The sequence below is a fragment of the Macaca fascicularis genome, chromosome 17, assembly GCF_037993035.2.
Source record: "Macaca fascicularis isolate 582-1 chromosome 17, T2T-MFA8v1.1".
NCBI lineage: Eukaryota > Metazoa > Chordata > Mammalia > Primates > Cercopithecidae > Macaca > Macaca fascicularis.
In genome coordinates this window covers 25241202-25259315 of record NC_088391.1, presented here as the reverse complement: position 1 = coordinate 25259315, position 18114 = coordinate 25241202, and the positions used below count along the sequence as shown (strand labels likewise).

General features: G+C 34.3%; 2 protein-coding genes and 1 long non-coding RNA gene across 53 annotated transcripts in view; 2 read left to right on the top strand and 1 right to left on the bottom strand.

Moving 5' to 3' along the window:
* The window catches only part of CPB2 (carboxypeptidase B2), a 57320-nt gene extending 53594 nt beyond the window's left edge, over positions 1 to 3726 (top strand). For all 4 annotated transcript variants that reach the window (XM_074021985.1, XM_074021984.1, XM_005585800.4 and 1 more), the window contains 2 exons: positions 1091 to 1178; positions 3152 to 3726. In XM_074021985.1, the coding sequence (XP_073878086.1) occupies positions 1091 to 1178; positions 3152 to 3336 (273 nt within the window). In that variant the 3' untranslated portion in view covers positions 3337 to 3726. The remainder of the gene's footprint in view (positions 1 to 1090; positions 1179 to 3151) is intronic.
* LOC107127946 (uncharacterized) overlaps positions 1 to 4099 on the bottom strand; it is a 52789-nt gene extending 48690 nt beyond the window's left edge. For 3 of the 5 annotated variants that reach the window (XR_010582581.2, XR_010582582.2, XR_010582580.2), the window contains exons 1-2: positions 3955 to 4099; positions 3560 to 3639 (exon numbers count right to left, since the gene is read on the bottom strand). This is a non-coding gene — a long non-coding RNA (uncharacterized lncRNA). The remainder of the gene's footprint in view (positions 1 to 3559; positions 3640 to 3954) is intronic. The other 2 variants (XR_012426937.1, XR_001486401.4) reach the window with 1 other exon arrangement.
* Positions 4100 to 4191: 92 nt separating this feature from the next.
* Positions 4192 to 18114, top strand: part of ZC3H13 (zinc finger CCCH-type containing 13) — a 96828-nt gene continuing 82905 nt past the window's right edge. For 5 of the 44 annotated variants that reach the window (XM_015439259.4, XM_065533220.2, XM_015439257.4 and 2 more), the window contains exons 1-4: positions 4192 to 4514; positions 11652 to 11777; positions 12099 to 12208; positions 14891 to 15002. In XM_015439259.4, coding sequence (XP_015294745.2) covers positions 11661 to 11777; positions 12099 to 12208; positions 14891 to 15002 — 339 coding nt within the window. In that variant the 5' untranslated portion in view covers positions 4192 to 4514; positions 11652 to 11660. Of the gene's footprint in view, positions 4515 to 4918; positions 4977 to 7754; positions 7870 to 11651; positions 11778 to 12098; positions 12209 to 14890; positions 15003 to 17776; positions 17836 to 18114 lie in introns of all 44 variants that reach the window. The other 39 variants (XM_074021972.1, XM_074021965.1, XM_045376935.3 and 36 more) reach the window with 19 other exon arrangements.

Here is an 18114-nt window from a genome sequence, read left to right as displayed (position 1 = left end):
GTGGCACAGACAGTACAACTCCCAACTAGAATATCAACGGATGACTTCATTAATGCATTCAGAGGGAAATGCTGAGATAAGTGAGGAGATAAAGTAGTTACTGTCCTTGAGAAATTTACAATCTATTAAGGGGGAAAAAAACCCATAAATAATAAAGTGCTGTTGATGTCAAAGATCAGCTACATTTTAGACAGGCATTGAAAGAGGATTTCTATAGGCAGACAGGGAAGGGAGGACCTTCCAAGCAGAGAAGTGGGTGTTCCCCGTAAGACGATGCAAAAGTGGAGGGTGATACCATCAGAAAGTAGATTAGGTTAGCTTCTGATAAGCTTATGATAAGGGGTGTGACTGTCAGATGAACTTGTATTTCATTCTGTAGACAATGCGGTTCCATTAAAACTTATGTTTTGAACAAAGAGATGGCATAAAATAATATCCACTGATAAATCTCTGAGTTTTTCAAGAAGATGACAGTGTATACCATGATGCTAGTTCCAATTTCAGAAAAGTTCCAGATAAGTGAGAACTTCAGAATAGATTTTTACAAGCTAGAACAAAATGAAGTCAAATGGGGGTCTTAGTTATTATCCTGCTCCATACCAGAGGCATAATCTTTTTTGATTTGATGAATCTGTGGAAGTCATTAGACATTTTACACAAGAAGAAAATAGAAGTTGTGAGAAGGATAAGAAGTGAATCATGCATGCATTAGGTGTATGTGTGTGTTTAGAGAGGTTGGATTTAAAGTTTGGTGATAATTTTGTTCAGAAATGGAGTACCTCTAAGCCTTTGAAATGTAGTTATACTTCATTTTCCATAATAAATGAATTCCCAAAAAGGCATATGATTTTTTTCTGCAAATTAATATTTCAATATATTGAAATAGTTTATGTTTAAAGCCACCCAATTGTGATTGCCATAAAGTGCACATTTTTAATTTGTTTATCTTATTTATTTGCCTTTTAGATGAATCTAGATCTTCTACATGTACATTTTGATTAAATTAATGTATGATTGTTTTTTGGAAACTTCTACTTGTCATGTTTCAAAGCTGCACATTAACTGAAATTCCATATGTTATTGCTTCCAGTCTCTAGTAGCCAGTGAAGCAGTTCGTGCTATTCAGAAAACCAGTAAAAATATCAGGTATACACATGGCCGTGGCTCAGAAACCTTATGTAAGTATTTTTTCTTATGATCTTAGGGAACTTTGAGCTACTAAAGAAATCTGTGTGATCTGTTTTTCTTTGTGTATTTAATTTTTCCGAATTAAATAGGGTCACATGTAATACAACTGAATTGTAATAATTAGGAACAGAAGCATAATAGCTATGACAATGCTAAACAAAGCTATATTAATAAATGAGTTCCTAAAAAGAAGCCAAAATGCTATTTAAGTAATTATATTTATCGCAATAGAGTAGGAATTACAGAATTGGCATCATAATAGTTGAGTGAAGCAGAAACTAGTTCATAAAACTTTTGTATGATCCCCAGGGCCACCATGGAAGGTTGTGCAGGTTGTACCCTACAGTAATCTAGTGCATACCATTTGCATCAAGTGTTTTTTAGTGTTAGCCTGCCCCCAAGAGTATTAGCTCATAACACATTACAGTTGATTGTCTTTAACATATATTACACATACAAGAGTTTGTGACACTCTTAACAAAAAGTTTTGATTAATTTTTGCTGAAAGATATTTCGTGAGCAACTCCTATCTACACACAGTGGGAGGACACACTGATTTTGCCCTTTTGAAGTTTGAAGGGAGATGGGAAAAGAGGATCAGAAAAATCAACCTGTAACCAGGCATCAGAAAATGACAGCCTGAAGGCCAAATTCAGGTTTTTCCTTTTTTTTTTTTAATGATTAGAAAAAAAACAAAAAGAGGCAAGGTGTGGTGGCTCACGCCTGTAATACTAGCACTTCCGGAGGCCCAGGTGGGAGGATCGCCTGAGGTCAGGAGTTCGAGACCAGCCTGGCCAACATGGTGAAACCTCATCTCTACTAAAAATACAAAAATTATCTGGGCATGGTGGCGGGCGCCTGTAATGCCAGCTAATCGGTTGGCTAATGCATAAGAATCACTTGAACCTGAGAGGTGGAGGTGGCAGTGAGCCGAGATTGTGCCACTGCACTCTAGCCTGGGTGACAGAGCAAGACTCCATCTCAAAAAAGGTTAAAACTGTATTTAGCATGAACACTAAAATGTGTACACATTTTAGTTAACATGCATTAAACTGCAACAAGTCTTCTGGCAATTGTAGCTTTCATGTGATGCTACCCAAACTGTACTAGATAGATGCTAAAATTATAAATTAAAATTTTGGGTCAGACTTTGCCATAACCCTGGACTCAATTTAGCACTCAAAAAAAAAAAAAAAAAAAAGAATGTCAGATTATTCAATTAATGGGGTTGGAAAACCTAACAAGTTACCTAGAAAAAAAATTAATTGGATTATTAATATGCCTTTCACCAAAGTAAATTCCAGGTACAGCATATATTTTCATATGAAAACCCCGCATAAACTAAGTTGAAAGCTCAGTAAGGAGAAAAAATTCCTTATGAAAGGAGAAATGAATGAAAGGAGAAAAAAAGGTCTACATGCCAAACAAAACTGATAACATTAATGTTGTTTTTATAAGCAATTGATAAAATGAACCAAGTAGACAAATGAGTAAGGACAATTGATAGGAAATATAAAGCTAACCAATAAATATGCCAAACAAAATGTGCAACTAACTGATAATCAAAAAAACATAAATTAAGACTGTTGGATATTATTTTTCACCCATAAAATTATCAGAATTCATAATTCCTATTGATGGTATGGGAAGGGGAAGCGGGCAAATTCATACCCTGCTTGTGGAGGTATAAATTAATTCAGTTCTTTTGATGTCCATTTGGGAACATGTCGTAATTGCAAAAAGTGCAAAACCTTAGACTAGCAAATCTATTCTAGGGAAAAATATTCTAAAGAGACAAAGCAGCAATTATGTATAAACAAGGGTACTCATTGTAAAATTGTTTATATTAAAAACTGAAAAAAAATCTAAAGGTATCCAAACAAACATTTAAATCAAACAATTCCCAGTTTGTTAATTAATTTGAAAAATCTGTATTTCAGAAATTTCTTTCTTCTTCTTTTAGACCTAGCTCCTGGAGGTGCGGACGATTGGATCTATGATTTGGGCATCAAATATTCGTTTACAATTGAACTTCGAGATACGGGCAAATACGGATTCTTGCTGCCAGAGCGTTACATCAAACCCACTTGTAAAGACGCTTTTGCCGCTGTCTCTAAAATAGCTTGGCATGTCGTTAGGAATGTTTAATGCCCTTGATTTTATCATTCTGCTTTCGTATTTTAATTTACTGATTCCAGCAAGACCAAATCATTGTATCAGATTATTTTTAAGTTTTATCCGTAGTTTCGATAAAAGATTTTCCCATACCTTGGTTTTGTCAGAGAACCTAATAAGTGCTACTTTGACATTAAGGCAGACAAGGGTTCATGTCTTTTTACCTTTCAAAAAAAAATTGTAAAAGTCTAGCTACCTACTTTTTCTTTGATTTCCGACGTCTGATTAGCCATCTCAAGCAAGTTTAATAACAAGTTTCATGCTGATCATTGGATCCTACTCAATAAAAGGAAGGGTGGTCAGAAGTACATTAAAGATTTCTGCTCCAAATTTTCAATAAATTTCTGCTTGTGCCTTCAGAAATACAACCATGCATTCCGTTTGCTCCACGGTAATTAGGCGATGGCCCGGGAAGGGGAGGGGTGTCAAAAACGACAAACATAGCCTCTCATTCTAGCTCAGCTGCTCCATAAACACTGTTGAACAAATGAATGAATGGCTCTAGGTACTGTCAACAACAAACGCCGCATTTTGCGCATTTACAACAGCAGTTTATGGCAAGGAATTATGTAATAAAAAGAGAAAACTCACTTAAATTCACTTTTAATTGGGAATTTTAATTCTCCCGGGCTCCCAGTTTCCTCTCCCAGCATCTCTCACAGAGTACGGATTCTATTTCCACGTCCCGCCGCACTCTCACTCCTCGCCTGGGATATTACGCCTAGAGGGCGTGTCCACGGAGGGCGGTGTCTGCGCACTGACGACTAATCAGACGGCCGGAAGCTGCCTGGGCCTGTAGAGGAACAGGGCAAACCTCTGACTTCCGGCGGCGTTTTGAGGCGGTCCTCCTAGCGGCCTGGTAGTGTTTTTGTTGCCTTTTCTTAATCTACAATCTCTTCGTTGTTTTTCTTCCTACAACCGAGTTTCGCTTGACCCTGGCGAGGCGGCGGGCGGGTTCTGCTTCTGAGCCATCCTGGGGGCCACTCGCTAGCCGAGGGCCGGTTCCCGGGAGCCGCGCGCGCACCGCTTTCTCCTCGTCGTCGTCCTCCTGGGTCCAGGCGCGGGGACAGAGAGTCGCCTCCCCCGCTCCTCGGAGCGGCGGCGGCGGTGGTGCCTCCGGACTGCACTTGCGAAGGGAGCTTGGGGAGGAAGTAAGCGTTCTGTGAATTGGTGTGGGTATCTGGGGAAAGGCATTGGGCGGACCCGGAATGTGGAGGCCCAGTTACCCCCATCTTCGCTTGAGTCACTGGGATTTTGAGCTTTCCTTGAGCATCCCACCCTTAACTCTGCAATACCCCCGGGTGCTCAGATATAATTTCTCGCTCTGTTTATGATTCTGGCATTTGTCTAAGGGGGATAGGTAGACTCAGACAATAGGCTGTGCCCTTCGTTACCATTTGATGTAAGCACGGGAACCTTTGTGCGGTATTCGTATGTGTGTGCGATGGAAGAGTGCAGCAATTTGCGCTTAAATTTAGATCTTCCTCTATACGCATTCCAGATCTGTTAGAGCAAAACGTCTTACTTGTGATTGGTCTTTTTTTTTTTTCCTCAGCAGTGATAACGATTTAGGTCCTGGGAATTGAGTGCTACTTTTTCTTCATATGCTTTAGGTAGGTAGTTTTGGCAACTGTCAGAAACGGGGGAAAGTGCAATGAAAGGAGAGAGTCTGGCGGCATTATCTCTCTATAATAGGCTAACGCAATTTATGTGGTTTGAAAATTATACAGAGTTGGTAATACTTGAATTATATTGGTGAGATCTTGTTAATGAAGGGTAGTCTTAAGGTATTTGGTTATACTATGGGGCTTTCAGGTAATTCGAACTACTTTGGGAGTATGAAGTCTAAGATTTTTGGATTTTTAAAGTAGTTTAAAAAGTTTGGAAAATATCTTTACACCTCAGGGTTTCAAAGTCCGCGATACCGTTGGAGAATATTTAATGCAGTTCAGTCTATGGGTATATGGTGCCAGTTAGCGGGGTCTAGTTCTGTAACATTTGAAATTGCTGGCTTTAGTACAATATATTGGAGCTTTTTGTGAATACAATCTATAGATTTTCAAATAATTTCTATTTTCTTAATGAACTATGTAGATTGTAACAGATGTCAGTTTCAACTAGAGACTAGCAAAGTTGATGCAAGCTTGTAACAATTTGTGGCTTTAAAAATAGTTGCACTGTGAAACTAAGGCTTTCACTGTGTGCATCTGGTAGGATTCAGTTTTATCAAATGTATGCCTCTTACTGGCTTCCTGATTACTGGTCATTCTAAATGAACATTGCATATTTTGAGATTTGCAAGCTTATATGATTTTCATATTTGTCATATGAATTCAACATACTAAAATCCAGCAAGTGGATGTATCTTAACATCTATACAAATTATTAAAATTGTAATAAGTCATCAGTGTTTATTTATAATATGCATTGGCATTTACATAGAGTAAACACATTGTTTAACTTACATTTACTTAGAGAGTTGATTTTCAGTGGATGTTAGTCTTCCCATCTCCTCATCTCTCCCAACTCCATCTCATATAGAGGTGGAGCTGTTTCTTCAGCTGTTAGTAGTAGTTGAAACATTCACTGCTGTTGATATACAGAGTCTTTCATTCTTTTTTTTTTTTTGTATTTTTGTATGTTTGCAGTTCTTTTTAGTTCACTTTAGAGTAGCTACCAGCATGGGATGTCCTCTGTGCACAGTCTTTTTAACAAATTATTTTTTCTGCATAGTGCTACAGTGTTGCTTTGCTGATTCCTATGTAGTCAGCTTAGTTCTGTCAGTTGTGTTTGGAATTTTCGTTTGGAATTGTTTTACTATTAAATTTACGGAAGCAATCCGAAAGTTCGTTTTAGAAAGTTCTTTTTAAAAAGTTCTCTCAAACTGCACATCAAATAAACTTAATTTTTTCTTTCTAAAAATAGGAAGTATAAATGTGAAGATATCTTATTTTTAGTATCACCTTTTTAATCTTAGAAATGCAGAATATAGGGATTTATCCTACTAGTTAGTACATTCGTGTGGTTTTAATTGCCTAATTATTTGAAAATTTCCTAATATTATGCCACTACTCATCCAGATTAAAGTGTTATGCTTTCACTTATGCTTCCAGTAGATGAGACATGAAAAAGATAATTAATTATGGATTGAAGTGAAGATACTAGAATGGATATGTGTTTATTGACAAGATTTTAGTAATTGAGCTCCTGGAGGCATTATTCAAGAAGAGACCCTTTTGTATGCTTCCCCTTTCTCAGCCATAATTATAATGTGAACCTCTGAGTACAGTGTTAGAAATTCTAAGTTTCCCGGGAAGGGAGCAGTTCCCATTTAAGACCCTCTTTTGTTGTGTCTTTATTAATAGACTCAAACTTTGTGTCCCAGATTTTCTTTTTCTTTTTCCATTTTCTTTTTTAATTGAAAAGAGATTATAAATACTAAAGATATTCATTTACTCTGCAAATGGAGAGGAGAAATAGGAAAATAACGGAATAGACTTTCACTAGTGCCACTGTCTTTGATAATGCTCATGTTTGGGAAAGACTTGATGGTGTGGGCAGAAGTGTGATGGCAACTTAAACCAAATAATAATTTGAAAACAAAAATGGAGGAAAACCTTCATAGAAGAGTAAATTAGTAAGTTATTTGTATGACCTCGATTTCTGTTCTCTATGATAGGAAAGACTTTAGTGTTTACATTTTTATCTTATTGTTTCTAATTTTTCTCATATACTTTGAAGCATTTACTTCTCATGTTCAGGCCTGTTCAGACATAATTTGAAAAAGTTTTCCCCTGCTTAAAATCTATATTTTAACTGTTGTGGTGTTCATTTTCCTTTATGGGCCCAAAGTTTTAAATAGGATTGAAAATTCTAATTGTCACGTTAGTTGGTAACGTTTAGTTTTAATATATGAAAAAGGAAATGTTTTTCTGTTGTAGATAATGTGTATATTTTTAGACAAATGGGATTTTTAAAGTTATGTTCTTTGCAAGCATGAAGCATTTTGTTTATTCAACCTCATGAATGTCTCATTAGTAATATTTAAGTGACATTTTATTGTTGACTACTTGTGGAAGTTTTTACATGGATAATCAGAAGAATTCTTTCAGTTAGAAATCTTCAGTTTCTACCTTTTTCACCAGATGTTTTACCCACACACACATATATATCACATTAAAGAACATTTTATTAAGAATATATGTGTGTGTGTTTGTGTATTATTGTTGTTATTATTATTCTAGTTTTAAATGTTCTGTCCAGGACCTTGCTGTAAACCAGACCTTGTACTCCGATGCAGTGCTACTTCAGGGCAAAGTCTGGTACTCTTGGACTCTGAGAAAAAGGAGAGAACATCTTATTTATTTATTTATTTAATTTTTTTGAGACAGTCTCACACTGTGGCCAGGCTGGAGTGCAGGGATGTGATCTCAGCTCGCAGCAACTTCCGCCTCCCGGGTTCAAGTGATTCTCCTGCCTCAGCTTCCCGAATAGCTGGGATTACAGGTGTGTGCCACTACACCCAGCTAATTTTTGTATTTTTTAGAGACGGGGTTTCACCATGGTGGCCAGGATGGTCTCGATATGTTGGCCAGGAATGGTCTGGATCTCATGACCTCGTGATCCGCCCACCTTGACCTCCCAAAGTGCTGGGATTAGAGGCGTGAGCCACCGCGCTCGGCCACATTTTGGTTTTGTGTGTGTTTTTTTTTTTTTGCCACATTATTACTTAATTTCATTTCTTCCCTAAATTGGAAGACTCAGTACAGTAGTAGCTGGAAGTGAAATTCCTGGGATAATTACTATGTAGATGAGTCTTGAATAGTTCTTGATGTCACTGGTAAAAGCAATTTTGTCTCTGCAAAGAATAAGGGGGTAGGGTGACGGAGGTGAGGAGGTGGATCATTAGTCTTCACTCAAGTCTTTGGTAGCAAGTCCAAACCCTTGAAGTCTTCAGAGTTTGTGTTAGGGAGTCCAGGATTGGAGAGAAGCTCTCAGACCAGCAAAGCAGTAGGTCAAGGGAGGAGAGTAGTGCTAAATCAAGCAACAGAGGACAGAGCAGGAAAAGAAACTGTAGAGTTAATACCTGGAACCCTCAAAAAATAAAAAGAAAGGAGATGATAGATGACCAATGTTTTAAGTATACTAAGTACAATAATAAATAGCCTGTTGTCCTAACTGGAAACCATTACCATTGAAATTTTTGAGGAAGACTGTGCTGGGAGTGGAGGCATGTTGGGGGTTGTAGAGATGTTAGGGGCAGAACTAACTCATTTCCAGTGACAGTGGAGGGAAAAATAAAAAATTAATGTTAATGCACTTGAGGCGGTGTGGTGGGATGGTGTGCCTGTTTTTAACTTTAAGGAAATTTTGGAACCTATTCAATTTTGTTTATTAAGAAATGTTTTAAAAATTGAATTAATGGTTGAGGATTACACTGTATATTTGTATATTAATATAGCAATATATAATGAAACTTTATGTTTTTCTGAAACTTCTTATACATTGTGTGATACATTTACTTATTATTGAATCATGCTTGGATATATGTTGTTAAAAAAGTGTTTTTCTCAGTTAATGAAAGCTCTACATTTTCTAGATCTTTCTCAGCTCCACTTCTCTTAGCTTTCAGTTTTTTTATGCTCAGTAAATCAAATAGACATAGGAAATTTTACCAGCTTCTCTGTATGTTCACATTTCGACTGAGAATGAGTCTAAGAAAAATTAAATCAAAGATTGTCTTATAATGCTAACACCAGTATGTAGGAATGGTGTCTAGTTCCTTACTTGGAGAACAATTAATATGTAAGTGATTTTGTGTTGCAGCCGATTATTGTTTATGTGATGCTCTCCACTGATTCTTAAATTTATAATTACTGTGACATAATTCTCTTTTTAAAATCATTAAAAATTAATTGCTATTATATCAAAAGAATTATTACATTTTATATTAAGAAGAATATAGATTTTCTAGTTTAAAATCACCATATATTATTTCATATTTTCCTTCCTTGATGCACCACCTTTTATTTATCAAATGTTGTTCTTATTCTTTGGATTCTTTTAAAAATTGAGCTGAAGTACCTCATTGAACCAAACATTGTTTATAATTTTTTATTGCTGTTTCAATTAGGTACTACCATGATTTAATTTCCTTTAAAGTAATATGTCTTTATTTTGAAACCACATTAAAGAACATTTGTGATCTTTATAGAGACTAAATGAAACTTTTTTAGCTACTATGGTTCATTCTAGTAACTTTTGATGATTGATAGGATTTCAACTAATATTTAGTTTGTATAAAGTGAGATATAGTATGGTGTTTTTTTTCCTTTCCCTTGCGAGGCAGTTTCTACCCTCTTCCCACAGTAGTGTATGCTCTGGATTGTATCTTGGTCTAGAATTTAATATTGTTTTCTAATGTCATCATACTATCATTATCTGATAGCATCACTAGTTGAATTACCCAATTATGTCATTGGATTAGATTTTTACTATAGTTTCAGTTTTTGAATGTGTTATTTACATATATATGTATATATACACATATATAAAAATATATATACATATACAAAATACATATACATGTGTATATATACATATATGAAATATATATACATGTGTATATATACATATATAAAAATATATATACGTATGTATATATACATATATAAATATATATACACATATGTATATATACATATAAAATATATACATATGTATGCATACATATATACACATATAAAAATATGTATACATATATACACATATATAAAAAATATACACACATATATACACACACACATATATATATTTTTCTTGAGACGGAGTCTTGCTCTGTCGCCCAGGTTGGAGTGCAGTGGTGTGATCTTGGCTCACTGCAAGCTCTGCCTCCTGGGTTCATGCCATTCTCCTGCCTCAGCCTCCCAACAGGCGCCCACCACCACCATGCCCAGCTAATTTTCTTTTCTTCTTTTTTTTTTTTTTTTTGTATTTTTAGTAGAGATGGAGTTTCACCGTGTTAGCCACGATGGTCTCAGTCTCCTGACCTCATGATCCGCCCACCTTGACCTCCCAAAGTGCTGGGATTACAGGCATGAGCCACTGTGCCTGGACCTTAAAACATATTTTTATGTTTACATCAAATCTAACAGACCTTAAACATAACATAAAATAAAAATATTTTTACAATTTGTCTTTTTTCTTATTACTAATAGTGGTAAAATAGTCTATTAATTACTTTTAACACCTTTGAATTTTATGTCAGTATAGTATAGATTATAGAAATATCTTGTCTTTTTCTAGTTCTACAATCTGTCCTGTTTTGAAAGTTGTTTTTATCAACATTGAGTTTTGTTTTGGTTTGGTTTTGTGTTATTGGAAAATAAATATGCTTGATCAGATTGCTTTGACTTCTTTTTTTTTTTTTTTTGAGACAGAGTCTCGCTCTGTCACCCAGGCTGGAGTGCAGTGGCGCGATCTCGGCTCACTGCAACCTTCACCTCCCAGGTTCAAGCGATTCTCCTGCCTCAGCCTCCCGATTGGCTGGGACTACGGGCACGTACCACCACACCCGGCTACTTTTTTGTATTTTTAGTAGAGATGGGGTTTCGCCGTGTAAGGCAGGATGGTCTCGATCTCCTGACCTTGTGATCCGCCCACCTTGGCCTCCCAAAGTGCTGGGATTACAGACGTGAGCCACCACGCCCGGCCGCTTTGACTTCTGTAAGTCAAAGAAAATACTAAAATATCGTTCATTTTTCTCAACCTGATTTTTGGAACATAACTATTGTCACTTACATTATGAAAAATAATTTCTGCTGTCAAAAATTTTACCGAATTTTTTTTTCCATTTTCTATAACATAACTTTTTCAGTTAACCAGTTGATGGTTAACAACTTTTTCTTAAAGGATAGAGTTACTAAATTTTGAAGCAATTTTTGTAAGTAACTTTTATAAAGTAAACGTTTTGTACTATATCTTCTGAGGTTGATTGTACTATGAAAACTTCACTGTGTGAGATCATATTCATTCACTCCCCAGAAGAGGTGCAATTGTAGCCAACAAATCTCGCAGCTGTTATAAATTCACCAGTAAGGCATGCTTTAGAAGATACTATCTCGGTTTACCTGTGACCTCTCCTATGCCTTTTTTTTTTTTTATCTCCCAAGGAAAATCTCCTGTAATTTTACACTGTTACCTATAGTTTTATCTACTTGTAAGCTGTGGGCTCAGTTATTTAAAACTGAAGAATTTTACAGTTTTGCCTCTTTCTTTTTTGGTTAAAGTAGTACAAAATGTCAAAAATTAGAAGGAAGGTCACAGTGGAAAATACCAAGACCATATCTGATAGCACATCCCGAAGACCCAGTGTATTTGAGAGGCTTGGACCCAGCACTGGCAGTACAGCAGAGGTGAGTTGTCACTAGCATAGTCACAGGGGTTCTCTTAGAATTCTATTATTGAAATGCTCATTTGTATCATAAAGGTGAACAGGTTGTTTTATTGTAGGAATGTTGGTTCAGTAAATTTTTAAAAGTGTGTTTTATAAAAAAGAGTGAAAAAGGTGATAAGGTTATGGGTTTTTCATATATTTGTCCTGAAGTTTTTATTATTTGGGGAGTAATATATCACAGTTAGCTGGAATTTTGGTAACATTTGTTTTAATTTTGTCCTGCTAGCACTTTTTTTCTAGAAATCAATATGAAATTTACATAGTAATATCTGTCTCTTAGACACAGTGCCGTAACTGGCTGAAGACTGGCAACTGCCTCTATGGAAACACATGTAGATTCGTACATGGCCCTTCACCTCGTGGTAAAGGTTATAGCAGCAATTATAGAAGGTAAACTGAGAACTTTGAATTGTTCATGTACTATTAGAAGATGACTTTTGTAATTTCTCTAGTGTAAAAATCTGAAATACAACCATATATTTGGTCAGATTTTCTATATTGGTGTTAGTCTTACCAGTGATCGAAGACTGACAAGATCTTTTTGTTACTATTTTCAAGATTAATAAAATGTTTGCTTTAAAATTAACTTATTTGTTCATTATTTATTTGTTTTGACAATAGGTCTTTTTGTAATATGTGTATGGCTTACTTTTTTCCCCCAATTATGTATTAAATTGCTGCTTAAGACAGCAGAATTCCATGGTATCTGAATTTCTTTTTAGTGAGGCTATTTTTAACTCTTAAAATAGTAAAATTCAAATAGGGTATAATTTTAGCTGTTTAAGATGTCCTGAATTCAAATTTTGCACAAATTCCGTAGGTTAAAATGCATTTGCCAAATCCCTTATCACAGTATGTTAATGAAAATATGTATTTATATGTGGATAAGTGTACTCCATATTTCAAACATCGTTTTGCCTTTAATAAAGGCTTGGCTAGATTAAACTTGCTTAATAAAGACTTTTTATTTTTCTTTTGGCTCCCTCATGATGATGATTTTAGGGTGTTTAAAGATGTAATATACATAGAGTTTGTCACAGAAACAGTTTTAACTTGATTGGTAAACAAATAATTTACCTAGTTCCAAAATTGGTTATGCTGATTGTTTTGGCTATAGCATAGCAACACTATAAAAACTGAACATTAGCAATTGGAAATTTTTTTTTTTTTTTTAGTTGGGTGATTTTTTTTGGGTAGTGTATGGGTAGATTTTGTTTAGGAGAATTTAAAATTCAAACCCTCAACATTAGCCAACTTCCTTTTCACGTAAACATTGTACATTTTAGTTTATTTGTGATTCTGAATACTGTTTTATTTGTATTTAGATTGTCATTTGTCACTTCTGTTAATGTGGGAAAATTAGTGTTTGTAGTATATGTGTGATTAATTGTATATATACATGTAGATACATACCTGGTGAAACAATTTCAATAATTTTATTGTTTTGCTTTCATTAATACTGTACTTTTAATACATTTTAAAATGTATCTTTGAATTTTATTAGCTGACTCAGAATTTTTATTTAAGCAATCATTTTGAGAAAAATGGTCAGAGAAATTTGTCTAAAATGGGAAAAAGTAATGTCATTACTAGACTTAGAATAAAGGATATTTATTATAATTTTGCTATTTTGTGTGTGTTTTTCCATCTGATAATTTCTTTAGTATTTGTGCTTTTTTTTGTCGGGAGGAAAAACATAGTTCATAATGTGAGTCAAAGATGAGAAGAAAAGCAGTGTATTTTACAAAATGCTTATTTATATGTTTATATTACAAGACGTTTAAGTAATTCATTGAGAATTCGCTGTGTGTAGAACATTCACTCTGATGGGTGCTGTTTAGGATAGAAACAAGTTCATACTAAACTGTTTCATTATGTAAAGGAAACCGGGGCACATAGGATTTACATGTACATCATAATTATAATTTAGAGCACTTAAGTACTGGTTCTTAATAAGAGATTCCAGTTTCAAGTTTAGCTTTAACTATTAAAACATTTAATATAAATCTATTAAATATGCATGTAAACATCAATGAGATCCTTTAAAGTGAATTAACTCAAATTATTTCTATACTAACCTTATGATTTGTATTCATATAATCAAGGAATTGATTTGATTGCTCAATGACTGCTTGAAATAGATGTGAATATTTATGTGATTTGTTTATATCTTTTTTATATATAGTACTTTTTGGTAGTCAAAGAGGAACAGAGCATTCCTTAACTTCTTTTGCCCTCTTTTAAAGGTGTTCTAGAAATAGTCTTTCAAGGCAGTGTGTTTTCCATCTCTCCTTTGTTTTTTCCCCACTGATAGTAAAAATAATTGCATAGCCATATACTGTCAGATTTATAGTATAAATAATAAAGCCTCACCACTGTTGAGTTTAGATATGTATTTTTCCTTTAGTTAAAAAATTTACAGCAGAATATGAAAATCACTGTTGTAAAATTGCTTTGAATCCTTTATTCTGAAATAATTTAAAATTTAAGAAAAATTATAAAGCTCCTATATTTGCTTTGATTCTTAAAGTACATAAATTATTTTCTCAGTTGTTGATGTTACATCCAACCACATGCATGTATATACAAGTAACTTATTTCTTGTAATACTTATTATGTCTTTCATGTATAGATGATAACGCTGCTACCTGTAGATTAATTTTGCAACTTTGTAGTTTAAAACATTGTGTTACTACTATATTTTGCTCCTACATGTAACTAATATATTTATATGATTAACAGGTAAACAAGTCAAGCTATTAGTTCCTTTTTATCAGTTCACATATAATTTCTTATTCACATCACCAGTACCTGCCACTTCATGGAATTTAACATATAAATTTTAATGTTATTGGGAGAAAAACTATAAGTGTTGCTCATGTTTTGCATATTAATATTTAAGGTGAAATTATTTTTCAGAAATTTAGGAGTCAAGGTCAGTTAGAAAAAGTGTATTGAGATTTGTGAGGTTATTTCTGTAAATACATTCTTATAAAATGTTATTAATATATAAATATAGATTTCTGTTGTTTTGTTTTGTTTTTTGTTTTGTTTCTCTGTTTTGGTTCAAAGGTCACCAGAAAGACCTACAGGGGATCTTAGAGAAAGAATGAAGAACAAGCGCCAAGACGTGGACGCTGAGCCCCAGAAACGAAATACAGAGGAGTCATCCTCACCTGTTAGGGTAGGATTGAATTTCCCAAAACCAAGTTAAACTTCAGTAGTAATTTGTTAATTTAAGTTTCATTTTAAATATTATTTGTGTGCTAAATATATGGTAAATGTGTAATATGGCATTATAATGTTCTATATGGATAATGTAATTTAGAGGGGAAGAGTCCCCTGGGAAAACTGTGATTGGTTCAGTTCTTTATGGTAGTTAAGATAAAAGGGATTATTTGGCAGAACTCAAGCTGAACTTAGTAGGGATTTTATACCTTGATGAGGATCGTGAGTATCTTTAAGTTTCCGGAATTCAGCCAGCCATCACATCTGCTCCAAGAAAGGTTGAAGTGGCTTGCAGTAGAACGCTTACACAAATTAAAACAATGAAAGCAAAACACGTGGGGTTAACAAACTGAACTAGAAAGTTGAGATAAAAGAAAGCAAATATGACCACAAATTTTAGCTGTGAATTTGTTGGCAGTGAAGCCAAGATAAATAAAATTTATAATGTAGTTCATTGAGTAAAAGAAAACAATTGTTTGTCAGGAATGGAAATCTTTCCCAGAGCTAATTGTTTTCTAGAAATTTATCATACCATATTTCACATACCATACAGTTCACTCACTAAAAGTGTACTCCTCAGTGGTTTTTAGTATATTATTAGAGTTGTGAAACCATCACCATAGTCAATTTTAGAATATTTTCATTGCTCCATAAAGAAATGCCAAACTTTTCAGCAGACGCCCTCCTAGCCACCAGCCCTAGGCAACTGCTAAATCCTCTTTCTCTTTCTAGAGATTTGCCTATATATTTCATATAAATGGAATAATAAAATGTGATCTTTTGTGACTAGCTTTTTTCACTTAGCATAGTTTTTCAAGGTTCATGAAACAGTATGGGATGCATCAGTATTTTGTTCTGATTTTTGTCAGATAATATTACATTGTATTAATAATATCACATTTTGTTTATCCACTTGTCAGTGATGGATATTTGGGCTTTTTCTACTTTTTGACTCTTGTGTGTAATGCTGCTGTGAACATTTATGTACAAGTTTTTGTATGGAAATGTTTTTATTTCTATTGGGTTTATATTGAAGAGTGAAATTGCCGAGTTCTACAGCAACTCTGTGTTTAACCTTTTAAGGAACTGCCAGACTAAGTGGCTGTATCATTTCACATTTTTGACAGCATATGAAAGTTCTAGTTTCTGCACATCATCATCAACACTTTTGTTATCTAACTTTTTGATTATAGCCATCTTGGTGGGTGTGAAATGATAATCTAATTGTGGTTTTTATTTGCATTTTGGATTCTAATTATGTTGAGCATCTTTTTGTGTACTTATTGGCTGTTTGTATATTTTCTTTGGAGATCCTTTTCCCATTTTAAAAATTGGGTTGTCTTTTTATTATAGAGTTATAAGTGCTCTCTTTATTTTGGATACAAGTCCCTTATCGTATATATAACTTGCAGATCTTTTCTCCCATTCTGTATGTTGGCATCACATTCTTGATGGTGTCCTTTAAAACATATACATCTTTAATTTGATGAAATCTGACTTACCTGTTTTTGTTTTTATTGTTATTGTTGCTTGTTTGTGCTTTTGATGTCATCTAAGAAACTATTTTTTAGTCCAGGGTCACAAAGATTTACATCTATGTTTTCTTTGAAGCATATTATGGTTTTAGCTCTTATATTTAAGTCTTTGAAACATTTTGAGCTAATTTTTATTTATGACGTGGTAAAGGTTCAGCCTTGTTCTTTTGCATGTGGATATCCAATTGTCCTCTATTGTAGTCTTTTTATGAAAGTTACTGAACTGTATAAGCAACAACTTCCTTGATCACTTAAGGTATGTAGAAGCTTTCTACGGCTGTTTTTGACCCATGATAAAAAAGCCCTGACAGTATTATAATTTGTGAAACTTATTTCTTATAATATAGTTTTAAGTATTTAGTTTTCTAATGTCTAATGTGATACAGTGATACAATCTTAAAAATCTTAAGTAGTTCTCAGCTGGAGGTTTTTATCAAAATTCCTTTTTTAGGGAAGATCTTTTTCAAAATACATATGCCAGTATTCCACTCCTAATCTACTGAATCAGAATTTCTGGGTTGGGGACTAAGCATGTGTATTACGTTTTGAAATAACCTATTGATTCAGAGTAAGAGATGCCTCAGTGGTCTGCTGGTAAATGTACAGCTACTGTGAAAAAAAGAAAGCCATGGTTTCTCGGGTTTGCCAGTTCTTTTATGTAAATACTCCCACCATGGTGAGTTTCAAGTTTTCAAAGACATCACTGACAGATGCATAGTTGGGAAGAGATGCTAAGTGACATTATATACAGTGTTCCCATTATGTATATTACAAACACACAAAATGTAAATAACCTCAGGAGTGAATTTACCATGAGTTCTGAGTAATTATTACCTTTGTTTTTAATACAGTTTATTTGTTTAATCATGGCTGTGTTTAACAGTGACTTCCAGAATTCCTAAAAATTTAAATCAGCTCTTATGAGTCAGTACAGACTGACTCTAGCATACTGCTAGATGAATTGTTATTAGTATAAGGAGCAAACATCTGGAATCCATATTTAGAGCATATTACTTTAGGAATTGTTAAACTCTTCTTGTCTCCGTGTCTGTAAAATGGAAATGCTGGCTGTCAGTGTTGCTGTGAAGAAAATACATGTAAATGATTTACTATTCCATGATGACGTGTGCATAATAAATGGTATATACTGGTATTGAAATGGCGCTTAGCATTTTCTAATATAAATTGTCTTTAGGCTCGTATAGAAGATGAACGTCAGCCTTGGAGATGTAGGTTGTTGACAGATAACTGAATGTAAGTGTGGTGTTTATCATAAAGGTTTTTATGTTCATCAAATAAAGTTAGTACAGTCAAGTTGGCATTTTGTTAAGAAATTTAAAGCCTGAATCTTGCTTTCCCTAGATGAGAAAGCCCTCAAAGGCACTGAGCATCGTGTATACTGAAGTGATAGAGTTATAAGTTTCAGCAGTGATCAGGTTTTAGGTAATACACTATCTAAACTTAAACAGAACTGTTAATAAACTAGGACACCAGGGTATTAATTATTATTTATTATTATTCTTTGAGACAGAG